The sequence below is a fragment of the Saccostrea cucullata genome, unplaced genomic scaffold (genome assembly GCF_032062105.1).
Source record: "Saccostrea cucullata isolate Sc308-1 unplaced genomic scaffold, CSIRO_AGI_Scuc_v1 ctg868, whole genome shotgun sequence".
Classification (NCBI taxonomy): Eukaryota; Metazoa; Mollusca; class Bivalvia; order Ostreida; family Ostreidae; genus Saccostrea; species Saccostrea cuccullata.
The window spans coordinates 22,370-46,777 of record NW_026941219.1 but is presented as its reverse complement, the minus strand read 5'-3'; the positions used below and the strand labels follow the sequence as shown (position 1 = coordinate 46,777).

The following is a 24,408-nucleotide window of genomic DNA, read 5'->3' as shown; positions in this document are numbered from 1 at the left end:
GGAGCAGAGCAAAGCCGGACCTCCTAAACGTCAGAGGTGGGATCAGGTGCCATGGAGGAGTGAGCATTCCCTGCCGACCAGCCCCCCCCCCCCTCCCTTGCTTCCTATCATGATCGAGAAATAATGGAGAAATCCGTCGTCAATTAAGGAATGTTTTTAAGTTTTGTGTGAGTCATTGGTGTGTGAAGCACACAAACTTCTAACTTACGCATATTTTATGATGCGATTAGGCTTCAAAAAAATATTCCTACGTTCAAGTCTTACAGCGTGACTCACATACTAATAATTCACACTGCATTTAAAACAAAAACATTGCTATGATTTAATGAATGATTGCATGATCCATAAAATAAGTACAGATGTACTTGAAAAACAAATTCCAATTTCCAAAACATATGCTACAATTTAAACCGGATTTTTTCCTGGCGCATTAATTAACTTCCCTCTTATTGGTTAAATTGACGATAATTTAATTTGATACAAGCAGAGTTGTTGGAACAGTCTATGTTTCACAATTAACGACTGCGTATTTGTTGGCATTGGAAAAAATTGACATGATCCTTTGGTTTATATACATTTTAGTTGGAATCACTTCAGGTGTAGTCAATATTTAAAATTATTATAAAAAATCTTTAAAGTTTAGATCAAATTACTTATTTATTTCTTAATGTTTTTGCAAAAAAAACTGATCAGTAATAATCAATGTTTGGATGCTTCTTAAAATACGAGGGTTGTTCGAAAAGTTCGTTGACGATGTCGATCTTCATTATACATGTATTACTCACTAGAAATTTAAAATTTAATAAACGCCATTTAATATGTAAAAATATTTGTTTTGTTGATATATGAAGTTCATTCCATTCGATTTCATTTTAAATCAACATGTTTTGTACCTGCGGAGCACACTTAATGACAACGTCAACACATAGCCTCAAGAATTTCTTAAAATACTATCTCTGTACATTTCACACAGTATAATCTTATGCCCACTCATTAAATCCTTTTTCTAATGCTTGATATTTATTTTTTTTTTGCGTTGTATAATTTCCTTTATCAAGGTATTCATTTCTTTTATAAATCAACTCTGCCTTCACAAAATAAGCAACTCTGATGCGCCTTTCTTTCCTTTACATTCCATTTTTTAAAAAGTTTTTGTTCAGATTTTTACATTTCTTTACAGATTGTCCTCATCCGATACAAAGTCTCACTCAGTCTCTGTCACTCATATACGGCCTGTACTATTTTTAAAGATATGCACAACTCGCTTGTATCATATTTTTTGATTCCTCCATTATTTGTTAGTCAGTTCAGGATTTTTCCGGAATAAAACACAAAATTGCATCGTTATCTGCTGCTTCGTGATGTTCTGAAGTGTTATTTTTTTATTGTTTTCAGTGAGAACTTTACCTATCTTTTCAATCTAATTTTTTTTTTCAAAAAAAGGAAAACATAAAAAACATAATTCGGTATACAAATCGAAGTTATAATTCTTAATTTGAGGTTTTTTTTTTTTTTTTTTTTCGTTTTTGCTCCATTTAATAGACTATTTGACTACAGATATCATTTATTTTATTGCTTGTAACTTTCGAAATTTTGACATGCTCTGCATTCCTATTTTTGCTTTTCAAAAATCTGGATAAGATTTGAATGAATCGACACATTTAAAAAGAATTAATACAAATAATTTGGATTTATTGTTTAAATACGAGGGTTGTTCGAAAAGTTCGTGGACAACTGTCATATCTTTTTTATTTGACGTCATATGTTATCCAAATTTGGTAAAAATACTTTAACAATAAATCCAAATAATTTGTATTCATTTTTTTCAAAATATTACGATTAATTCCAAATTTATCCAGATTTTAAAAATGTCAAAATCGGGCCGCGGAGCAGGTCAAAATTTAGTAAGTTGCAGACAATACACTAAATAATGTCTGTAGTCATATTCTCTGTAAAATGAAGCAAAAACGAAAGACAACCTAGAAATTCAAATTAAGGATCGTTACATCGATTCGTATACCAAAATATGGCTTTATATTTTTCTTTGTTGAAATGATATCAACTTGAGAAGATAGATAGTCCTCATTGAAAACGACAAAAACGATTACGTTTTAGAACGTCACGGAGCAGCATATAACGATGCACTTTGAGTTTTACTCAAGAAAAACCCTGAATAAAACTCTAAAAATGTTGGAAGAATCAAGAAAATATGTCAAAAGCGAGTTGTGCATGCATGTACAAATAGTACAGGCAGTATCTGAGTGACAGAGACTCTGTTTCGAATTAGGACAATCTGTGAAGCTTAGGTTTAACTGTCAAAATCTGAACAAAAACTTTAGAAAGTTGGAATGTCAAGGAAAGGCAGAAGCGCTACAGAATTACGTATCGTGTGAAAGCAGATTTAATTTAAAAAAAAAACAATAAAATTTTAACAAAGGAAATTATACAACGAGAACAATTCTGAAAAAAAATGTCAAGTATAAAAAAAATTAATGAATGGGCATAGGATTATACTGTATGAAATGTAAAGGGATAGGTTTTTTTTTAAAATTCTTGACGCTATTTTTTGACGTTACATTGCCGTTAAGTGTGCTCCGCGGGTACAAAACATGTTGATTTTAAAATAAGGTAAATTGATTTCTGTTCAATCGAATGCAATGAAACTTCACAAATCAACAAAACAAATATTTTTACATATAATATGTGGTTAGTTTGAATTTCTGGTGAATAATGTTATGAAGATTGACATCGTTCACAAACTTTTCGAACAACCCTAGTATGTCTACCAAATTTGGATGGTGTATGACGTCAAATATAAAAAGATATGGCAAGTCTGCTAACTTTTCGAACAACCCTCGTATGTTTAACAAATAATACGTGAAATACAATTGACTTCCTATGATTCTTTTGCTTCATTCTCTTAGCAGTATGTAATGTTAATAAGACAAGAAAACATTGATGTATCCATCAATTGTCCCCCGGGAATTATGTAAAGTAAACAATGAAAATGAATCTTGATCAGCAAACCGCTTCGATATGTGTAAAAAGGCGTGCGTCTAATTGATGGAGAGGATAGATAAACTTGTAGTCGGATAAAAATCCATAAAAACGATACCATTTTAAACTTGATCAATTCCGCAAGTAAATGTTGGCTGCATAAATTTAAATATAAATTGAAGTTACATACACGCATCACTTTTTATTTAAAACTGTATTTATTTTTTAATTTTAGAAATATAAAACACAAACTGTGCAGAGTACGTTTTCATCCGAGAAGTAAAATTCGATGTTCTAAAAAAGGGGACCTGTCGTTGTTTCGATAGTAAATGATATGTAACTTTATATATTAAATATGAAAAACATATATTTTTACAGATTCACTTTATGGAAGTAAATATATTATGTATCTCATAATTTATAATTGGAAAGAACATTCTGATTAACAATCTTTTAATGTTTAGAAAACCTTTAATTCTACATAACTACTCCAACCCCAATCCCCATACACAAACAATTAAACTTATATGTATAGAGCAGCCCGGTCCTCCGGGCTGCAATAACAAGCAGTATTCTGTATCATCAATCATGATTCAATAATTAAGGTGTCTGATCCATATTAGAACCGAATTTCATAACCGTAGATATACAGTACTTCGATATTAATTTAAAGCCTTTTAGATCCGAAAAGTCTTTAGTCTTTTCTTTTCAGAAAAGAATTACATAAGCAGTAAGTAATCACTGAATATTGCATTGAAGTCTATGGAAAGAAGTAAGTGTTTGAAAATTAAAAAAAAAATACATACTTGGAATATTATTATACCAGGTATGTTATGATGAAGAAATGTTTTTGATCATTGGGAATAGAAATTTAACCGATGTCCCGATGTCCCATGATTAGATGGGTAAAATTTAAAACAAAGTTTTTTTTCTTTATTATAAGTAGAGTTATATCTTCATGCTTAAATGGTAGAAGGTAGAAAATAGCGGGATCAGAGGACAAGCGCGAGATACCGGTAATAGGTATAATTAAGCCCTATTGACAAGCTAATTATATTTTGGTTACGTCCCTTGTGAAAACCTATTCTAATTCTCGTGTTTATCCTGAGCAATGAATAAATTACAAATAATTATACCAGAGCTGCTAGTCAGTTTGGAACAGTAAATGACCAATAATTGTTTAAATCTTAAAAAGTAATATCTGGGAATTTGAGAATTGGTACACAACACAGATGTGTTATCAGCTGAGCGAGTCTTCCGAAATTGACGAGGTGAAGGTCGATCGATCTATTTCTCATCCGTATGAAGTAACATAAGCTTAATGACTTACATTTTGCATCAAATTCCTTCACAGGCTTGAAAAATTGTTAATAGTATAATCAGTGGGATTTTGAAATACTGAAAATTCAATCCGCGTAAATTTAATATACTGATTTAAGTTCTGAATCGCGGAAAAATCATGACGCGGAAAAAACCTGATATACGGTACATCAATGACGAAAGATGGTAATGATAGAGTTGATTTGTTATATCCGCTTTCTGTGTTTATCAAGGTTCCGAGATACTGATAAACTCTTCATTTATCGATGGAGACTTGGAATTTAATTGGACTCGCAGATCAGTCCATCAGAACGTCACTGTTGCCTGTGACGGTAGTATACAGACTAGGATGGACTACACAAGGACGGAATACACTGTATACGATGTGTTGAATTGTACAGACGTCAACTTAATTGTACGTATTTCCAAGGGTTACCGATACTGGGAAATGTCTGCATCATACAAACGTAAGTAAGAGGGGATATTGTGTTTTGAAATGAATATTCTATAAGTTGTTATTTCACTTTCTTTGTAATTCATCTCCATTCTTGTCTAAAAATGAATGTGCGTGTGTATTTGTTTGTGTGACATGGATAGAAGAAGAGAGAAAGAGAGAATATTTCAATATCATAATACTCAAAAATGTGTATAATCGAATTATTAATTCATGTAAAGTATGCTTTTCTTCAAGAAATTTATATGTGTATCGGTATAAAAAAATTCAAAAGTTGTCCCAATATTTAAATTTTATATTATTATTAAAAGTTTTAATTTGTTTATTATAGCTAATATTATTCATGCGTTGGAAGGAGATCCAGTCAAGATAACTTTGCCTGACCCTTTGGGGACCTCTAATTACACCATTTACAAGCTGTTGTCAAATGACGCAATAAAAATTAACTACCAGTCTATTAACATTAACCGTTATGTTATTACCCGGTCACCTGGTTATATGTCACTACAAGCTCTCCACGTCACCACGATTGATGCAGGATATTACAGCGCCGGATATAACGCTTCAGATTCCAGAACGAGGAAGGGAGTCGTACTAGTCGTTTCTGGTATGTAGAGAAATATTAACATATCGTCATTGACTACAATCATTTCGATGAGATTGTAGATAATAGTATCCATTCACGTCATTAACCGTAGGGTGGCGCTGCGGTATTAGAGGTGGTTACGCAAACGTTTGAATTTGTCAAGCGCTTGACTGGGTGTAAACAAATGGTAGCGTGGCGAGACACTGTAGTTTCTCCTGGACATATACCTCCAAATTAATTAATTTGTAACGAATGCCAACTCTCTGTGGTGTGCCAGGATGTTGTAGAGGTTGTGGACACTCATTATTTTCAGATCTAGACATTTGTTTGAGGCGAAAAGTGACGCTAAATCGGTCATGAAGATGATCAGCTGATTATGGAAGCTTGGTAAACACGATGTCGCTTGTCACCAGAATTTCAGAGTCGGCGATATTAAGGATTAGATTTTTGGTAAAATATTGATTTTGATTAATTTTAATTAGTATCTTACGAAGTATATGTCATTAATTCATATAGATTTAACCAGAAAAATGAGTAATATTATACACAGTATAAAACATATTGACTTGGTGACTTTTTCACTTTGTCTTAAATTGAAAAAAGTGAACTCCCTCTTTATTTTTTTTCGTCAAAAGACATTTCAATTATTTATATTAATAGTGTCTTAATACATGTAATAGCTTGACACATGGCAATATTATTTAATATATTATTTCAAACGTTTGAAATCTAATTAAAATGTCTAAAGCTTTTGTTGCTTTGTGATTGTGACAGACATAACACTGGTAAATGTAATAGGTTTAAATCTGATGAATTTAATGTACAGCAGCAGTTTTCTTTTTAAAATGTACATACAGAGTGTATGATGTGTTTATATCCCCATAGAATTTACTTGATTTGTTAACAAATGGAATAAGTACTGCAATTTATAATTTAACATCTATTCAATGTTGAATTTTATTATATTAAATTTCAACACCAGAAATAATGAGCAATATTTCCCCGCTTGATTAGTACGAGTAGGGTCTTTGGTTTTCCCTGGGTAAATATTGATTATATAATATTCTAATCTACTTTAACTCAATACAATTACAAAACAAAAATAATATTTGCACAGTTCCTTGTTTACAGGAGACAAGAGTAGACTAAAAAAGGATGCAGTAAACTTGACATCCAGTTTTGGAATTGAAAACAATAGCAATACAAGTCCAACAGCTCCGTGGCTGCAGTCAAGACAAGAAGTGTGTACAAAGACTGAGCTGTTCCTCAAGAGTTGTGAACTAAATTGTGTGTCGTGAAGTTTAGACCAGTATCCCCAATGATAACTAGCCGTCACTGTGAAATTTCTTTAAGATCAGCCATATTCTTTAACAAAGAGATTCAATGCAGGCATTTTAGCTGTTGAAGACTCTATTCGAATGATTCTTTCTCATATTGGTACATATTGTAGAAACTATTAGCATGATTAGGCTATTAAGTGAGATGTGCTTAGAAGATGTACAACTATTACTTTTTAAATTTCAGAACACAAGTACACTATTACTTTTTAAATTTCAGAACACAAGTACATAGTTTTAAGAATTTTTGACACGTTTAATTTTTAGAAAAAAATTGAAAAAAAAAATTCTTTTTGCTTGCTTTGAAAAAGAATTAAAAATGATTGTACATGTATTATGAATTCTTTGGAATGTTTTAATTAAGCATGTTAATTTGTGGGGTTCAATGTTCATGGACAAGAAAAATGTTCATGGGTATGTAATTTTTTAAATTATAACTCATTAATAATGTAGATTCAATCAATATGTTAACAAAATCCATGGGCAAGACAGACTCGTCAAATCCACGAACATGGGTTTCCAAGAACATTGTACCTGCATGCTCAAATTTAAGTATGAAAGGAATAAATATGTATAAATATTTAATACAATCTTTATTGTATTATTTATTTACAGCCATGAATAAAATAAGCAAAATCCTTAACACAGAAAAGTTCAAGCTTTGGAAAGATACTGTACATGTACATAATTTGGCATTTTCAAAATTTAGCGCAATCAATGGATATGGAGTTGTTGGCATAATCAGGAATTAGCGCTACAAATATTTGTGTCATATATTCTATTTATAAATGACTTCTTAGTCGTATTCATGAATTAGCGCATCCTCGTCTGCCCAAAAGCAGCTAAAATATGAAGCGCGCTATTTTAAGTACACATACAGTAAATTCCTTTCAATGTCAATTTTTGTACAAACAAATATTAAAATGTTAAGTGTGCATTCTTTCATTTCATAAATTAATTTCTCTTGGTAGGGATTGTTTGAGTATATCAACTTCTTTTCTCTTTCAGTTTTTTGGTGGAATCCCTTCAAATAAGAATAAGTAGCAATTAGTATAGAGTTAATAGCATTATCATGAGTGTACTTGTTTATTGATCAATTAAACTGTCTTTAAATATTTTTAATTTATAAAATTAATCTATTTTTCAAATTAAAATGGAATCCTTACTATTGTAATTGTAAATCTGTGAAAAGCCTGAAGATACTGCACACAAGATTATTGTATTTCATATTATTAGAGAATTTTCCAAGCATGAGCATAACTAGTCTATGTGTGTACAGGCTGAATGTTTCCCCATATTTCCAGCAGAACATTTTCTCTGTGAATGTATAGGACTGCCAAACATCTCAACACTTTGTCTTAGGTTGTAATACACCTAGTGATAATAAAAGGAAATACATTTTTTTAAGAATTTAAATTGGAAGCATTGAAGTATTGCTTTAGTATACAGTTATGGAATGGGTACGAGGGAAATAGCAAATTTATGGTTCCCCGAGGGAGGAAACTATTTCCCGAGGCATCCTGTCCTAAAACAACTGAATTATTTTTAAAAAGTATTTTCACTGACATTTCGAAGAATTACCGTTGTCTTCATTTTGCTAGAATCCAAGTATGATTTTGACATCGCATCTCGAAATGTTTTGACGTCATAGTTACATTGCTAATAACATGACGTCACAGACTCGAGATTCCTTGAACCCTCCGCCCACTGAACACTTTGATTGGTTAAAATTACTTATAAATATTCATGAGGGAGTAGTCCCAGGGAGTAGCTCTGATTTTCCAGTGAGTAGTCCTCAGATGAGCACAATAGTTTCTTCTCGGGGAAATAGACAGTTTTATGGTATTACTTTTATATAGAGTAATTACAGTAGAGGTATAATAATATAATTTATGAGTACTTTCTATTATTTAAAAAACACAAATGCAACTGCATACCAGTACTTTTTTTCCCCTGGCAGCACTGACAATAGGATGGGTGCCATTTCATGAATTGGATGCGGAAAAATAGAATTTTTATGTTATATGTACCATCCAGCCATAATAAAGCTCACTGTAAGCTTTGACGTCTTATTTTACCTGCTGATCTCCTAAATAAAATAAAACGAAAAAAAATATTCTTAAGTAATTAAAAAACCACCCAATTTACTCACTATAGGCTTTTATTTAGAAACAAATATACAGCCAGCCTGTAAGTGAGGTCTATCCATAGTCCTGATAATAATTTCTTTTTTTTCAGAGGACTGTAAAATTATATGTTTTTTGTATTTAGTTGTACAATAACAGCTACTGCATGTTTATATTCCTTTTATTAAACATATTAAATCTATGTTTGTTTGTTGTCTGATGTCCCTCTTAAGAATTTTTTACTCGTATGGAGACACCATCATTTGCTGACGGCGGACTGCAAATATACCTATTCTCAGCACTCTGGGCCATTGAGCACTGATGTATCTTTTTTGTGACAACACCTACTGCAATACAGGACCACGGTTTTTACGGTCTTATCTGTAGGACAGAATCCACGTTATGCAGTGGATTTGAACATGCGACATTGGGTTAAGTTTTTAGCTTTGGCGACTGTAGACAGAGCAGACACTCTAACCACTGCGAAATGTTGGCAACTTACATCAAAGTAAAAGTACCAGTCTCAATTTTTGAAATTTTTTAATTAAAAAAAAAAAAAAAAAAATATGAGGCTGATCCGAAATCATTTATCTTTATCCAATATCAATGAATGGCCATTTAATGTATCTCTTTGTAAGTTCTGGAGAGTCTTTTGGCGAGGGTTGAAATGTGTCAGATGTTTGTGTTTGTTTCAGTTTTATTTATTATTATTTTTTGTGATCTGTTCAAATAAAATGAATGTTTAGTTTGTATTTGCCTTGCAATAAATATTACGTTGCACTTAATTACCCTTGATGATCATTTGGGACGTTGCTCTTTAAACAACAAAAACGAAATGCATGTAACCAGTGTAGACCTACATTATAACCTAGCTGTGCGATGATTGTCATGTATAAAGGGATAAATAACAACATATAGCTAAAAGCATTCATATCATATACTAATTCCATTTGAATCTAGTGTTTGTGTAAGTGGTAAAGATGATTATACATCTGACAATTTACAAAAATGTCGATTGTAAATTCAATGCTTTGTCGTACTATCTTCGTCATATAGGCATGTTACACTCGATAATTCTTAGAAAGTTTCTATAAATGTATAATATTTACAAACAATAATTACCCAAGATTGGAATAAATCCTTCTTCCGGCTGTGACAGCTCGATTAAAGATCGATTCAGCCCCTCCGTTTAGCTCCAAGTTCGAGAACACGTCCATTTGTTTACAATGTTACAAGCGCCGCTGTGATTAAAGCGTTTACGTAACCACCTCTAGTACACCAGCGACACCTGACGTCATAAATATGACGAATGAGTCCTATTGTACGAGGGTTGTTGGAAACGTTCGTGGTCGATGTCAATCCTCCTTAAATGTCTCACTGGAAATTAAAAATGAGCACAATATAATGCATAAATATTGTTGTTTACAGGCATGTAACGTGGACTAATGGACTATGAAAGATAGTTATTTAACCTTCTAAACTTTATATAGGAAACATTTTAACAGAAATATAATAAGAGATACCATCCCTAGGCCTATACAATTTCACACAATATTATACAATACCCACTCATTAAAAACAGTTTTTAATACTTGACTTTTATTTTTTTAAGAATTGCTTTCGTTTTATAATTTCCTTTGCTAAGGTTTTAATTTCTTTTATAACTTTACTCTGTTTTCTCAGGATAAGCAACTTTGAAGCGCATATGCATATGATTTTTACGGTTAAACTGCTTCCTCACAGATTGTCCTTTTCCGATACAAAGTCTCTATCACTCAAATACTGCCCGTACTATTTGTCCACACATGCACTGCTCTCTTGTGCAATATTTTAATAGACCTCCAACTTTTAAAGATTTTATTCAGGATTTTTCCTGAGTAAAACACACAATTGCATCTTTATCTGCCTGTACGTGACGTTCTATAGCGTCATCGTTTTTGTCGTTTTCAATGTGGACTACCTTTCTTCTAAATTTGATTTCTATTCCACAAAGCAAAATATTAAGCTAGAATTTTGAATACAAATCATTTCTTAATTTGAGTTTTTAGGTTGTTTTCGTTTTTACTCCATTTTACAGAGAATATGACTTCAGACATTATTTAGTGTATTTTTTGTAACTTACTAAATTTTTACCTGCTCCGTGGCCCAATTTTTGCATTATTTAAATCTTAATAAGTTTTAAATAAATTGTGATGATAAAAAATATCAATACAAGTCATCTGAATTTATTGTTTAAATATATCTACCAAATTTGGATAACATATGACGTCAAATAAAATAAAATAATGACAGAAAACCACGAACTTTACGAACAACCCTCGTTTTTTACTTTTCTTTATGATTTTACATATTCAGAAAAAGTACCATTATATGCTGTAAACCAACATTTATTTGTACCAGTTTTTATCCACGATTTTTCAATTTGAAATCAATTGATAACGATTACTTTTTGTGACTGAAGATTTATTCCCTACAAATACAAAGCGTTATAAATGGTTTTATAAATATTCGCATTTAAGTAGGTCGCGTAACTTGCAATTATCTAGTTGGTTTTATATATTTTGTCTTCATTTAGTTGCAAACACAACCGTGAACATTCCATTATTTAATCCTTTTGTTTTTTAAACAGGAAGGAACTACTCACTAAATAGTCACGTTTTAAAAAACATAAATACGATTAAAGCAAAAGGTAAAATCAATGATATATATTTAGGAAGTTGTAATGTAGTATGTGAATTTAAAATGTTGAAATAGGCATACTTTGTATATTTAATTAATTGCCTTTTAACACATCAAAACAGGAAAAAATTTACATTAAGGGTTTTGTTTACCCAACGTTAAGCAGTTGAAAACAAGTGCAGTTTTGTAAAGTACCATTCTGCAAATAGTACATGTATGTTCAAGCTCATGTTAAAAGTACTTCCTCTTCAGAAAAAATTATTTCGCATCAAACCCTTTCACTATTTTTACATTTAAAAAAATCGATCGACTATTTCTCATATATTTATGATAACAGCACCTACTAACCTCGTTGACAGAATTCAATAAGTGTAACGTCTTACATTTTGTATACTTGTTATTTAGAATTGCAGATTGTGCATTTTAGGTGCATTAGCAAATATGTCAAATCTTGAATGACTAAATACATTGTTCGTTGTTCCAACTGTTTTTATAACAATATTCTCACGCTTGAATTTCGCTGACTGACCATAAGGTCCCGTCTGCTGTTTATGTTGAAGCTAAAATCAGCTGCATTTTGTTTATATAACTGGGAGAGCCCGCAGTTTGATATTTATTTTAATTATGAAACTATGCTGTTTCCTGCATGTGTAGGTTTTATTATATAGTCTGTATTTTCACACACATATTTCATTCTTGTAAAAGACTCAGCTAGTAGTACTATCCAGACGTTTTTAAACTCGGAGAAACTGTGGCCGATCACAAGTTAAGTTTTACATATGGAACGCCATCACTGCCTTATAGCATAAAACGTCACTGTAAAAACTGATGTTTAACTTGTGTTTTATTTTTAAACAGTCATGTTTTACAATTAAACATAGAGGGTTTAAATACAAAACATTAGTGTTTTATATATAAACACTGATATTTAAACTGGTGTTCAATAAGTATATTGTAATTTTTAAATTCTACCAGTACTCTGAAATGCTACATAAAAAAAGTAGTATACTTGTGTCTCATTATATTGCGGTACTTAATTCTTTAGCATTTAAAGTGTAATTTCAAGTTTTTACTTCTAACTTATATCAAATCATCCGTCTTAAACACGTAATGTTCATATGCATCAAATCAAAAAATAAATTAGGTGTTGCTTCTCAGTATTTGCTGTAGGAATTCACCATTTTTACAATATCTTAATTTATGAAGCAATTCCGCACATAATGGTAGACATTTTTCGACACAGAAAAAAAATATGAATTGCAAGGCAATATGTTGACTTTAGATCATACCAAAAGCAATTACAATTAGCATTAATAAGTAGTAATTTTGTGCCAAAATTTCAAAATTTTTACAAACTTCTAAAGGGGAAATAAAAACCAATATTATGATGATTTCTATTATTGTATTAATATTTTAATCACCGGTGTTTAACACGAGTGTTCATTTCTTAATCATATATATTTATAAATTAAACACATGGTATTTATATAGAAATTGCAAATTAAACACCAGTGTTTAATACGTTATGTTAGAAAATGACGCAGTTGATTATGTCATAACATGGCATTTGAACGCAGAAGATGTAGAATCAGGCATATACTGACAAAGAAACACCATATTCAACAATGAAATAGGAGGTATTTATACATTTCTTTATGTTGAATATTTTAAAAAAGAATGCTTAATACATGATTAGAGATCTGAAATGTTTTTCATTTTTGAATGCAGGGTTTTTACCTATACTTAGTAATCGTCTGAGTGCAATGCGGCCATGCACTGATATAGACATAAAATATTGTAGTCTTGATATCTGATTAATTTGCAGGGACATTCATCTGTTATTGTGAATCCTGAGAAGCATACATCACTTGATAAAGAAACGGGATTTTAAACGAAGATCATACTTAACCTTGAGAGGTGAGTCTTAAAAGACCCCCCTCCCACACATAGACCATTGATTCCTGATAAATAAATGTAATCCAGTTAAGTACCTGCCCTTGCTTACATTTATGTTCCCTAACATGCAACAATACTACAATCGCGCATGTACAAAAATTTTCATCTCCAGCCCGCGCACATACATGTACATGGTTTGCGTAGAAAATGTCTTGAGACAAGGTAGCCCCCTACCCTTCTCTTAATTTTTGCTGTTCAGTGTTGGGTTGATTCTGCAGGTACATGAACATTTAAATTTTTTAGTGTACACACTGTACGCTTATATGATTTATTTCAATTGCAGATTTTTATTCCAAACTTGTCTCAGAATGTATTATATAATTAAAATTGGCGTGAAGTGTAACAAATCATTTTAGTTTTCGATCTCAATGTATTCTTTTGCATATAATTATCTGCATTTACATAGTGAATATTTTTTCATCTATCTATTTTTCAGGATATTTCTGAAGAGAAGAAGGAAGTAGAACTACTTAGTGTGGATACAATTTTGGAGAATAGAAAACTGGAGATCATCATCCGTTGTAGATCGAGAACCTGAATTTTACCCACAACCAGAGGAGCTAGACTGTTTAACTCGCTTAGAATATTATATGGAATTGAGTGAGTGATACCCCGGCAGCCCATGTATAGTATCGAGAATATTTAATGAATTAGTCCTTTACAGTTCAAAACTGGAAAATTTCTTCATTTGATCATAAAACTTTGAATAATTATGAAAGTAAACTTTACAACTGGATTTATCAGACGGAGTGTAATACTTGTATATACATGTACATCCCGTACCCAGACAACAAATAACATTTTCAGTCTCTTTGCATCATATTCATGGATTTGATCTTTTATTATTAAAAAAAAAGATGCAAAGGACGATCTAGACCTTTTTAAAATTTTACTGATGAAAAACATTTCATTTTATTAATCGATAATGTATTTTATTTTATATTTCAAAGACACCCCTTCCCGAAATCAGTTTATTGGGTTTTAGTTTACACATGCAGGTTTTACATGTTCGTGCTAGTTTGTTTTGATAATTCTATTTTTTTTTAACTTAAGTTGAAATGTATCTATTTGTAAATGAATGTGTTGTTTAATGTTATAATTGTTTATTAAGTTTGAACCCCCAAATCCAACATTAAATCATTTATCAATTTAAAAAAACTTTATGTACAACATGTTTATTATCAACCAAATTATTTGTTTTGTACTGTTTTATGTTTGTTTCAAATAAAATGTTGAAAACTTATAAACACGTTTAAGTGTTTATTTATTTGGTAAAATAAACATGTTGAAGTGTTTAAAAATTGATGTATAAACATGTTTAAGGTGATTATTATCTGTTGCATCGAATAAACATGTTTACGTGTTTAGATGTTTAGGTTGAACATGTTTATTAATTAAACACGATATGTTTACATATTAAACATTCACGGTGTTTATCTAGTAAACTCTATGTATTAATTCAGTGTTTAATATTTAAACATTTTGTGTTTTTGAAGTGTTTAATATTTAAACAGAACGGAAAAGAAGTATTTAAATATTAAACCTCATGTGTTTAGAATTTAAACATTCTAATGTGTTTATTTCTTAAACACTTCACGGGGTGTTTAAATCTTAAACGTGTTGAAGTGTTTATTATCTGTTGCAATTTGGTGTTTATTTCTTAAACACTTATTTTTTACAGTGTATTCATTCATTATTTCAATCTATCATTACGTGATGTGAACATATCTTTACTTTATATCATTTTTTTATCTGGTGATGTAAAAATATCTTTACATCATGTCAATGCTGCATTACATGAAGTAAACACATTCTTCCATTATGTCGGCACTTTATAACTTGAAGACCAAAGTTCATTATGTGAAGTGAAAATATGTTTACATTGTGTTAAAACTTAATTACGTGATATGAATGTTTCTTTATATTATTTCATTTCTTTAATATGTGAGGTCAAAATTGCATTACGTCAAGTTAATTGCGTTTTACATGTGTTCTATGATTAAATTTATCATTACATTTAGTCAAAGTCCATTCCCTTTTGTGAGTGTATATTTCTATTATAACAAAGCATTAATACGTGATGTTAATTTATCTTTATTTTATGCCGAGGTCATCACAATGTGAGGTGAATACATCTTACCTTTATGTCAGTGCTTTATTACGTGATGTAAAAAGGTTTATAACATAATGTGAACATATATTATGGAGACAGTCACGGCGTTCCATATTATATCAACACTTTATTACGTTATGTCAAAACTCCATTCCTTTATGTGGATATTTAATAAGAATATGTTAACTCTTTCTTATATGATTTAAAACTATCTTTACATTGTGTTAATTCTTTATCATGTTGATTACAAATGTTCATTACGCGCTGTAAAATACATTTACATTATGTCAAAGTTGATAACCGTGTTTTCAGGACTGGGAAGGGGGGGGGGGTCCTGATTAATTAGGACGAATTACAGACACATTATATGAGGGGGGGAGGGGTCTGACTTCCTCTTTTTTCCGACATAACTTTATCATAGAAAATGTTCATTGAAATTCAGTCCCACTTTTTGCTGAAGTATAAGGGTAATGTAGTATATTTGGAATTTTTTAAAGAATTGATCGAAGTTGGACCCCCCCCCCCTTCCTTTCACCCGAAATAGGATTTTCGAGTTTGGATTTTTTTTTTTTCGCTTTTTCTTGTACGTTATTTTTTTCTGGCTGACAAACCTCCCCCAGCTTTCAAAAACGATGCAACGTCCACTGGAATTAGTAATTTTTCAACCATTCCAGGACCAGAATCTACGTTTTCACTTAAATTAACACGGGCTCATATCAGTTGCGATCTTCGGTTCTTGAAAAGAGTAGCTATAGGGGGACGATATGGTGTCTAAGTTGGGGACCAGGGGGTGAAAGCCCGAAAGCTCTCAGGCTTTAGATTTTTTTAATAAAAAGTTTCAACTTATTTCAGTTATACTTTATGTAAAACTAATGCAATGTCCTACAAAGTAAAATCAATTGATTAATTTCATGCATATATTTTGGTCACTAAAGATGGGAGGGCGGGATCCTCCCTTTCCCCATCGACCCACCAGTGCACGTATGAAATACGATGTATTTACACTTTTTTTTAAGGAGGGTTAAAGACTGATAAAAAGCTTAGGACAGTGTTTTGTAGTTAGATCAGAAGTTTCGGACTTTTCAAATCGTCAATAAAGATTCCATGGGAACATGATCCTATTTTTAATTTAACCTGATATTTAATTAAGGATGAATTAAGTCTTGTGTATAATTTGATATTTGATACGTTTAATTTAAATCATTTGCAAGTTTAACATATGTGCATGTAATATTGAAAACACAAAACGAACTTTTAGGCATAACATAAACCTTACGTCACATAATAAAGAGTTGAAATATTCTAAGATATACTGACAAGAGGCTAAGCATTTTAGACACAATGTAGAGATACAATGGCATAACATAATAATGATTTGTCAAAAAGTAAGGGAAAATTGACATCATGTAATAAATTCCCGGTGTCATGTAGCATATTGATGACACAATATTGTAAAGAATTGGCAACATGTGACAATTTTTTTCACATAATATATGAATTTTTGACATCGTATTATAGCGACTTGATATTATAGAATTAAAGATAAATTCACATCATGTAATGAACTACTTAGACCAAATAGTAGAGAGTGCACATAATGTAATAATGAGTTTAAATTATATAATAACATCTTTACACCACGCAAAATTGTTTTGACTTAATGTCATAAAGAGCTGATATAATGCAATGGAAGATTGGCGCAATGTAATTGAAGTGCGAGTTAATGCAATAAAGACTTAACATAATGTAATGGAAAGTTGACATAACGCAATAGTAGTGTGTATTAAATGTCATAAAGAGTTGACAAAATGTAATGTAAAGTTGACATAACGCAATAGTAGTGTGTGTAAATGTCATAAAGAGTTGACATAATGTAATGGAAAGTTGACAAAACGCAATAGTAGCGTTTGTAAATGTCATAAAGAGTTGACATAATGTAATGGAAAATTGTCATAACGCAATAGTACTGTAAGTAAATGTCACAATGTGTTGACATAATGTAATGGAAAGTTGACACAATGCAATTGTAGTGTTCTGCTATAAGGCAGTGATGGCGTTCCATATTTACAAGTTATCTATTTACTGTTGTAAAGTTGCCGTTTTAAGGCTAATGTTAAGCGACATTAAATACCTTTGTAAAAGTTCATGTGTACTTTTAGCGAGTTAAACTGTGTAATGTAATTTGTCAGCAATGTAATTTGATGTAGTTCATTCAAACAATTTGTCTTTGTAGTAAGTTTGTAGTATGTTTGTTTATAGCATGTATTTGTATATTTGTATTTGTTTATTTTAACTTTTTACCAATCAAACAATCAAACGATCAAACAACGATCGATCACCCTTAGATCTCGTCACCTCTTGTAAACAGGGACACACTTGCGCCTATTATAGGATCCGCGCTCCTATGTGTACTGTTATTGTGACAATAAAGTGGTTAACTTGCTGTAATCCGTGTCTTTATAATTTCATTGAATAAAAGTTACATGGAAAGCAGTACAATAAGAAAATAATTATATTAGAATCACACCATTCAGATACTAGTAGTTTTATTTATAATGTATTATACCTTTTAATTAATTTTAAAGACTTGAGATGAATTTTTAGTTATAAATGCGGGTACTAGTTTATCAAGAAACCGTTTTCCTTAAAAGTTAAGCCAGTGAGATTGCTACAACGTTGCCTTTTTTAATAGGAATTTGTTTTAAAATAATGTATGTGCTACCACGTTGCCTTTTTTAAAATAGGAATTTGTTTTAAAACACTGTATATGAGCGGATTTTTTCCGTTTTTCCTGATACAGTCATGACAGTTAAAGATAATTATCTCCATATCCTTCTTTTTAAAGAACCGGATTGTCTTACCTTATTTTCATACTTGCAGAACAAGTTCAATTGATGATATAAACAAGCAAGCAAAATTGAAGATCAAAATTTGATTTAAGAAGAAGGATATGGAGATAACGATCAGTTTTAATATCAAAGTCGATAAAACAATACAAAATAGGAGCGGAGCAAACACGGACGTCCGAAACATCAGAGGTGAGATCAGGTGCCACGGAGGAGTGAGCATCCCCTGCTAACCGGTCACACCCTCCGTGTGCTCCTTGTCATGATCGGGAAATAATGGAAAAATCCGTCGTCAATGCATTGTATAAAAATAGACTAACAATTATTATGAAAAACATCAGTCAGCATTTGCCTTAATGGTAAATTGTATTTGCTGACAAGGTCATTGTAGCGACCATAAAATTTACGAAATGATGACTTTAAACGAGACTGTTGATATTCTTGTTTCATCAACTTGCTTGTTAATAATTTACTTCGTTTTAGAAATTGTTAATACGTAGAGCATGCTCTTGCGTATCGAATCAACTGAGATATATAGACTCCGTGTGCAGGTGAGAGGGTATGTTGCTGCATAAGCAAGGGAAGTTGACGATAGAAAAGTTAAAGTCATCACGTTTATCATATAGCTTGGTTGTTAGATTACCATTAACGCCTTTTTCAAGTTAAAAATCCCATTTTCAAAATTTCAAAAAAGTGTATGCAATTAATCTAGTCAGGAAAAAAGAAAAATACGTCGACAATTTAATGTGAAAATAACGTACTAACAAAATATTATTTAAAATGTCAGTCAGCATCTGACCTAAGTAGAGATTGTTCCGACATCATTGTAACGATTACCGAACTTACAAAAGATGCCTTTAAACAAGACTTTTGATATTTAGTTTTATCAATTTTTGGCAATAACTTAAATGTGTCTCGTTTTAGATGTTGTTGATACAAAGAGCAAATCCTGCATTTTCAACTGATTGAAAAACTTAAACCTCATATGCGGTTAATTATGGTATATTGCTGCCAAAATTGACGATTGAAAAACTGTAGTCATCACGTTCCAAACATTATGATTTGCTAGGAAAAGTACGATGTAGAGATTCCACATGAACAAATTCTTACAATTTCAATCATAGAAAAGGAATAAAAGACTGGAATAGTATAAGCATTGATATTCTTTCTTATAGGGAGGCCAATAAAACCAGTTATCACTGGCAATGTTTATGTCCCAGTTAATCAAAAGACAACGTTAACCTGTAGCAGTCAGTCTACATCTACACCAAATTTCTTCAAGAAAATTCCCGCCATGAAATATACATGGTTTGTAAACAAAACAAAAATTCCTATTGCCTTCAATCAAACACTGGAGTTCCAAGTAAGGAGGAGCCATGTGTACGACAAATTCACATGTCGCGCACAGGAACGTTTAATATCCGAAAGCGACGTAACGCAAGTAGAAGCCTTCTGTGAGTAATTTAAGTTTAACCCTGTTCAGTCAAAATTTTATTAAAACGTATATATGTTATCCCATAGTTCAATAAATTGTTTTCAGATATTGTTTTTTATTTTGAAAAATATCATTTTTGGGTTTCATTTTAAATAATTTTATTTTTATTAAATTTTTCATCAACTCTTCATGAAAAAAAAATCCGCGTTAAAAATTAAACGAATGTATTTATTTATTAGAAGAAGAAACAATGTTATGTAAGTTAGAGGCTTATGTTGCTTTATGTTTCTCTAAAGATGGCCCTGATATTGTGAAATTGATTCCATATTTGGATGAACCAATCCAGTTACAAGACAGGGGCTTACTTGGTCCTTTAAACTGTACTTCTGAGTGCAATCCTCCATGCGTTTTCTATTGGATGACGATTCACCCTGATGGCCAAAGATCCCATATCATCGCAAATGGATCCATGCTGCCAATACAAGTAGTTAACAAGAACAAGAAGTTGACCTTTCGCTGTGTTGCAACTGGACAATATAATAACACTAAAGGCAGCAGAACAGCTTATGTTGATATCAAACCAGAAATACAATGTAATTATTTCCCTTTTTTATAGAAACGTTCCTTAATGGTTGCATTAAGAAAGTTATATTCTAATTAGCAATTAATTGAATTTTTTAACCATCACAAATTTTTTTTAAATTTCATTAGATGGACCAGAAAAGGTGGAGTTTTCTCCGAAAATAAATACTACTATTACAATCCGAGAAAACGACACTTTAGGACCTATTAATTGTTCTGCAGACTGCAACCCTCCTTGTGAATATAGATGGGAAAGCATTAATGCCACAGGACACGTAACTAGTGTCCAGAAATGCCACGTGTTACCACAGCGTTTTGTAGGCAGAAATGATATAAGTAGATATCGTTGTATCGCAACCGGAAATGTTAGCAACACTGACGGATTTATCACCTCAAAGAGAGAAATAAATATAAACGTTGCTTGTATGATATATTTTTTTTTTCATCCATGTTTTAAAATACTAATTGGTTAAACGTTTACTTATTAATGAAATTTAAGCATTCATGTGATCTATAAAACATCATAACATTTTTCATATTAGTATATGATAAATTCTTAACAACATTGGTATGTTTTGATCAATGACATAAAACCCTGTCTAGTACTTCTGATTTGAGGGTATTTAGATTAAATTACAAAATATGTTTTACAGATGTTTCAGAGCCAAATATTTATACAATCGTGAATGGAAATATACAAAATGATTCACAAATCAATACAAGAGAAGGCGATAACGTAACAGTAGTCTGCGAAGTGGATGGATATCCACCTCCAAATGTTGTTATCAAAAAGAGATCTAAAACTGGAGTTAAAATGGCTGGTAATATGTTTGAACATTTATATCACTACACATTCATGAATGGCGTGGAGTGCAACGATTCGGAAATTTATGTTTGCATTGGGAGAAATATTGACTACGGAGAAAAATTAAACCAAATTCAACTTAAAATTGATTGTAAGTATTTTTTAAAAAATGTATGATGAACCTAATTAAATAGGTTTTTAAAATCTATGTAAAGGAAGGCAACATCGAATTTTGCCTCCTTTTTCCGAATATTCTTTTTATTGATATTGGAAACATACTGCTTATATTTATAAGGAACTGAAAAGTAAAAAAAAATCAACATATTGTAATTCTAACAGTAACATGGTTGAATCATTCAACTCTCTCTCTCTCGCTGTGTGTGTGTTTTATTTTCCTTCTGTGTTTATATCTCTTTCTCTCTCAAATAATAATAAAGTAATAAAAGAAATTGTCATCATAGGTACTATTAATTATAACATTAAAATTGCATTTAAGTGAAATTAACCTTCTTTTTCATTACAATTTATCATGATTAGGTGCGGTTCGATTGGATACCGAAATGGAATTTAATAAACTATATTCAACAGCCACAGGGAAAAACAAAACTGTCGAAGTAAATGTTCCTGTAATATCAAAGATTAATCTTGAGAAGACTCTGAAGGAAAATGATATTAAATGGGATGGCAATGCTCGGAGAAATGAAATTAATGTTTTTATTCTGCGGCGAAATGAAACCGATTTCTACTGGATCAGAAGCGTTATTCCTGTCTTTGATGAAAGTTCTTTGGGCAACTATACACTTTTTGTCAGGGATTCCATGATAGTTTCAATATCTATTCAAGAGAGAGGTTAAATAAATATTTCATTACAAATACAGTATAGCGGGTAATTTTAGCTGGGTGCTAATTTTGTTTTATTTTGGCGTTTTGATGATAGTCCGCTAAAATGTTACTCGTTAAAATAGTCGGTACTCCTTTTAGTGTTCATCTGCAGGGGCTGAAACCCTGCGTCCGCTAAGATAAATTACGCCAAAATTATAATTACCTTTGCGCGGACAAAACGCCAAGAAAACCTGCTATACGGTATACGCACATCTTTATAGTTACCATAAGTCTTAATATTTTTACGGCGGAATTTCTTGATTTACAGAAAAGGGACATCTTGAAATAAGCGTGCTGAGCCCAGGGACCGTATTAGCTCTAGGACTTGGGGGTGCGATACTTGTAACATGTTTTATATCCCTGATGATGTTTCGTAGACGCAAGGATAATGGGAAAGAACCAGGTTTTTACTGTGGCAAAAAGATTCTAAATGCAAAGATTTTACTTTACAATGGATACTTTTCTTTGAAATATCTAACTTTTACTATTTTGAATTGCTTTCTCTCATTTAATAATTTCCATATAAAATCTTAAATGCTATCTCCTTATTAAGATGGACAAATTTTAATTACTTAAACAGAACCATCCTGTAATAATATTCTAAATAATTTTTTTCTCTTTATATTGTATTTAGAGTCTGCATCGATGAATACATTTAAACAGCCAAATGATATGAGTATTGATGGAGTTATAGGCGAAGTTCAACCTCACCATTCTCAGTGGCAGATAGCTCAGATATCGAGATTTCCACAAAGAGCTGGGTCATCAAAGAATTGGTTTTCTGAAAACGTGGAATATGAAGTACTGCACCATTACGCTGCTATAATGAATGTGCCGCGATAGACTTGGGATTTTGTGATTAAATATGCATGGAAATATTCGTTCGGAATATGAACTGAAACTGTGGGTTTTTTTAGTCTTTTATAAATAATGCAGTATTAAATTACCATAAGTCACAAAATAGAAAGAAAATTTTAGAGGTAAAATATTTTCATCTTTCAATAACGTACTTTCACAGATTCTATTTTAGTTGAAAATTTTAGATACGAAATAAGTTCATTATAGATTTGATTGATGTGTATGCTAACATTCCTCTTGAAAAATTTTCACTCATATGAAGACATCACGACTTGCCAGTGAAGAGCTACAAATTTTGTCCTATGCTCGGCAATCGGGGACATAAAGTAGTGACTGATCTTTTTCGTTCCAGTACCTACTGCGACACGGGACCCCGGTTTATAGGTCTCATCTGAAGGACCGGTCTCCATATTCCAAAATGGGATTCAAAACTGCTACGTAACTTCGCGACTCTAAAGTACACACTCTAACCATTGCACCACGCGGATGACCATTCTAAATTCGAATGCAACGTTCTTAAAGGTATATGTTAATGTAAAAATAGTAAAAACAATATATATATTTAACAATAAGAATTTTTTAATGTTGGTTTGTTTAACAAAATTTTTTAATTCATATTTGTTATTTTCTAAAGATTTCAATTGATATTTTTTTAATATCTGACATACTTACATGTACTTGCAATTTACATACTAGATAAAATGAAAGCACCGTTTAACAATTGATAATGGTACAAGGCTGACGAATGGACAACATATGATACTGTTTATTTCTTACTCGGTTAATATTTCTGTGACAACTTGATATTTTCCTTACGTTTGAATTACATTTAATCCCCACCATGGAAAAATAATCAATATCATTTCATTGTTCATATGAAAGATATAATGTAAAACATATCTAAGTTAACTTAAAAGAGAAGAAACACATTTATAAATCCTTAATTGTATGTGCAAGCAATATTGGAATATATTTTTGAAAAAGAATTTATTTAGAAGGAAATCTCTTCTTGATTTTGAATAAATCAAATATTTAAATTAAATTTGCTTCTTTGTTTTATATACTAGTATTTAGATGTAAGAAATTTATAACATAAAAAATTATATTTTTCAATCTTTCTCTTTATCATACAAGCTTAAAAAGAAATGAGGAGCTAGATGAGGAAGGGGGGGGGGTCTTTGCCCTTCTTAGTATGCTTTGGAATATTACTTATGACACTTTTCCAATGTATTAACGTCTTAAACATGAAACAATATATTTTCAAAACAATGTGATCAATTTTAGAAATTTATTTTGAAATGAACGATTATCTCCTTCGCGCTGATTTTTGATACTTTGACGTTTCTGGTTTAAATCTTTTGCACTCAATTTTATTGCTCTTTTTTTCTATATAATTTTGTTTAAATGAAACATTTCTTCTTACAAGTAACTC

The 24,408-nt window shown here is 31.3% G+C and overlaps 1 protein-coding gene and 1 long non-coding RNA gene across 2 annotated transcripts; both read left to right on the top strand.

Moving 5' to 3' along the window:
* Window positions 1-501: 501 nt before the first annotated feature.
* On the top strand, window positions 502-23,519 carry LOC134257445 (hemicentin-1-like). Its single transcript, XM_062740064.1, has 10 exons — window positions 502-597; window positions 4,551-4,784; window positions 5,103-5,378; window positions 19,590-19,868; window positions 20,146-20,442; window positions 20,561-20,854; window positions 21,085-21,387; window positions 21,774-22,085; window positions 22,387-22,521; window positions 22,753-23,519. The coding sequence occupies exons 1-10, from the start codon at window positions 555-557 to the stop codon at window positions 22,959-22,961; spliced, it is 2,382 nt and encodes a 793-aa protein (XP_062596048.1). The 5' UTR covers window positions 502-554; the 3' UTR covers window positions 22,962-23,519.
* On the top strand, window positions 13,153-14,158 carry LOC134257452 (uncharacterized). The gene is made up of 2 exons (XR_009989917.1): window positions 13,153-13,416; window positions 13,892-14,158. It is a non-coding gene; the product is annotated as an uncharacterized LOC134257452 (long non-coding RNA).
* Window positions 23,520-24,408: the final 889 nt, after the last annotated feature.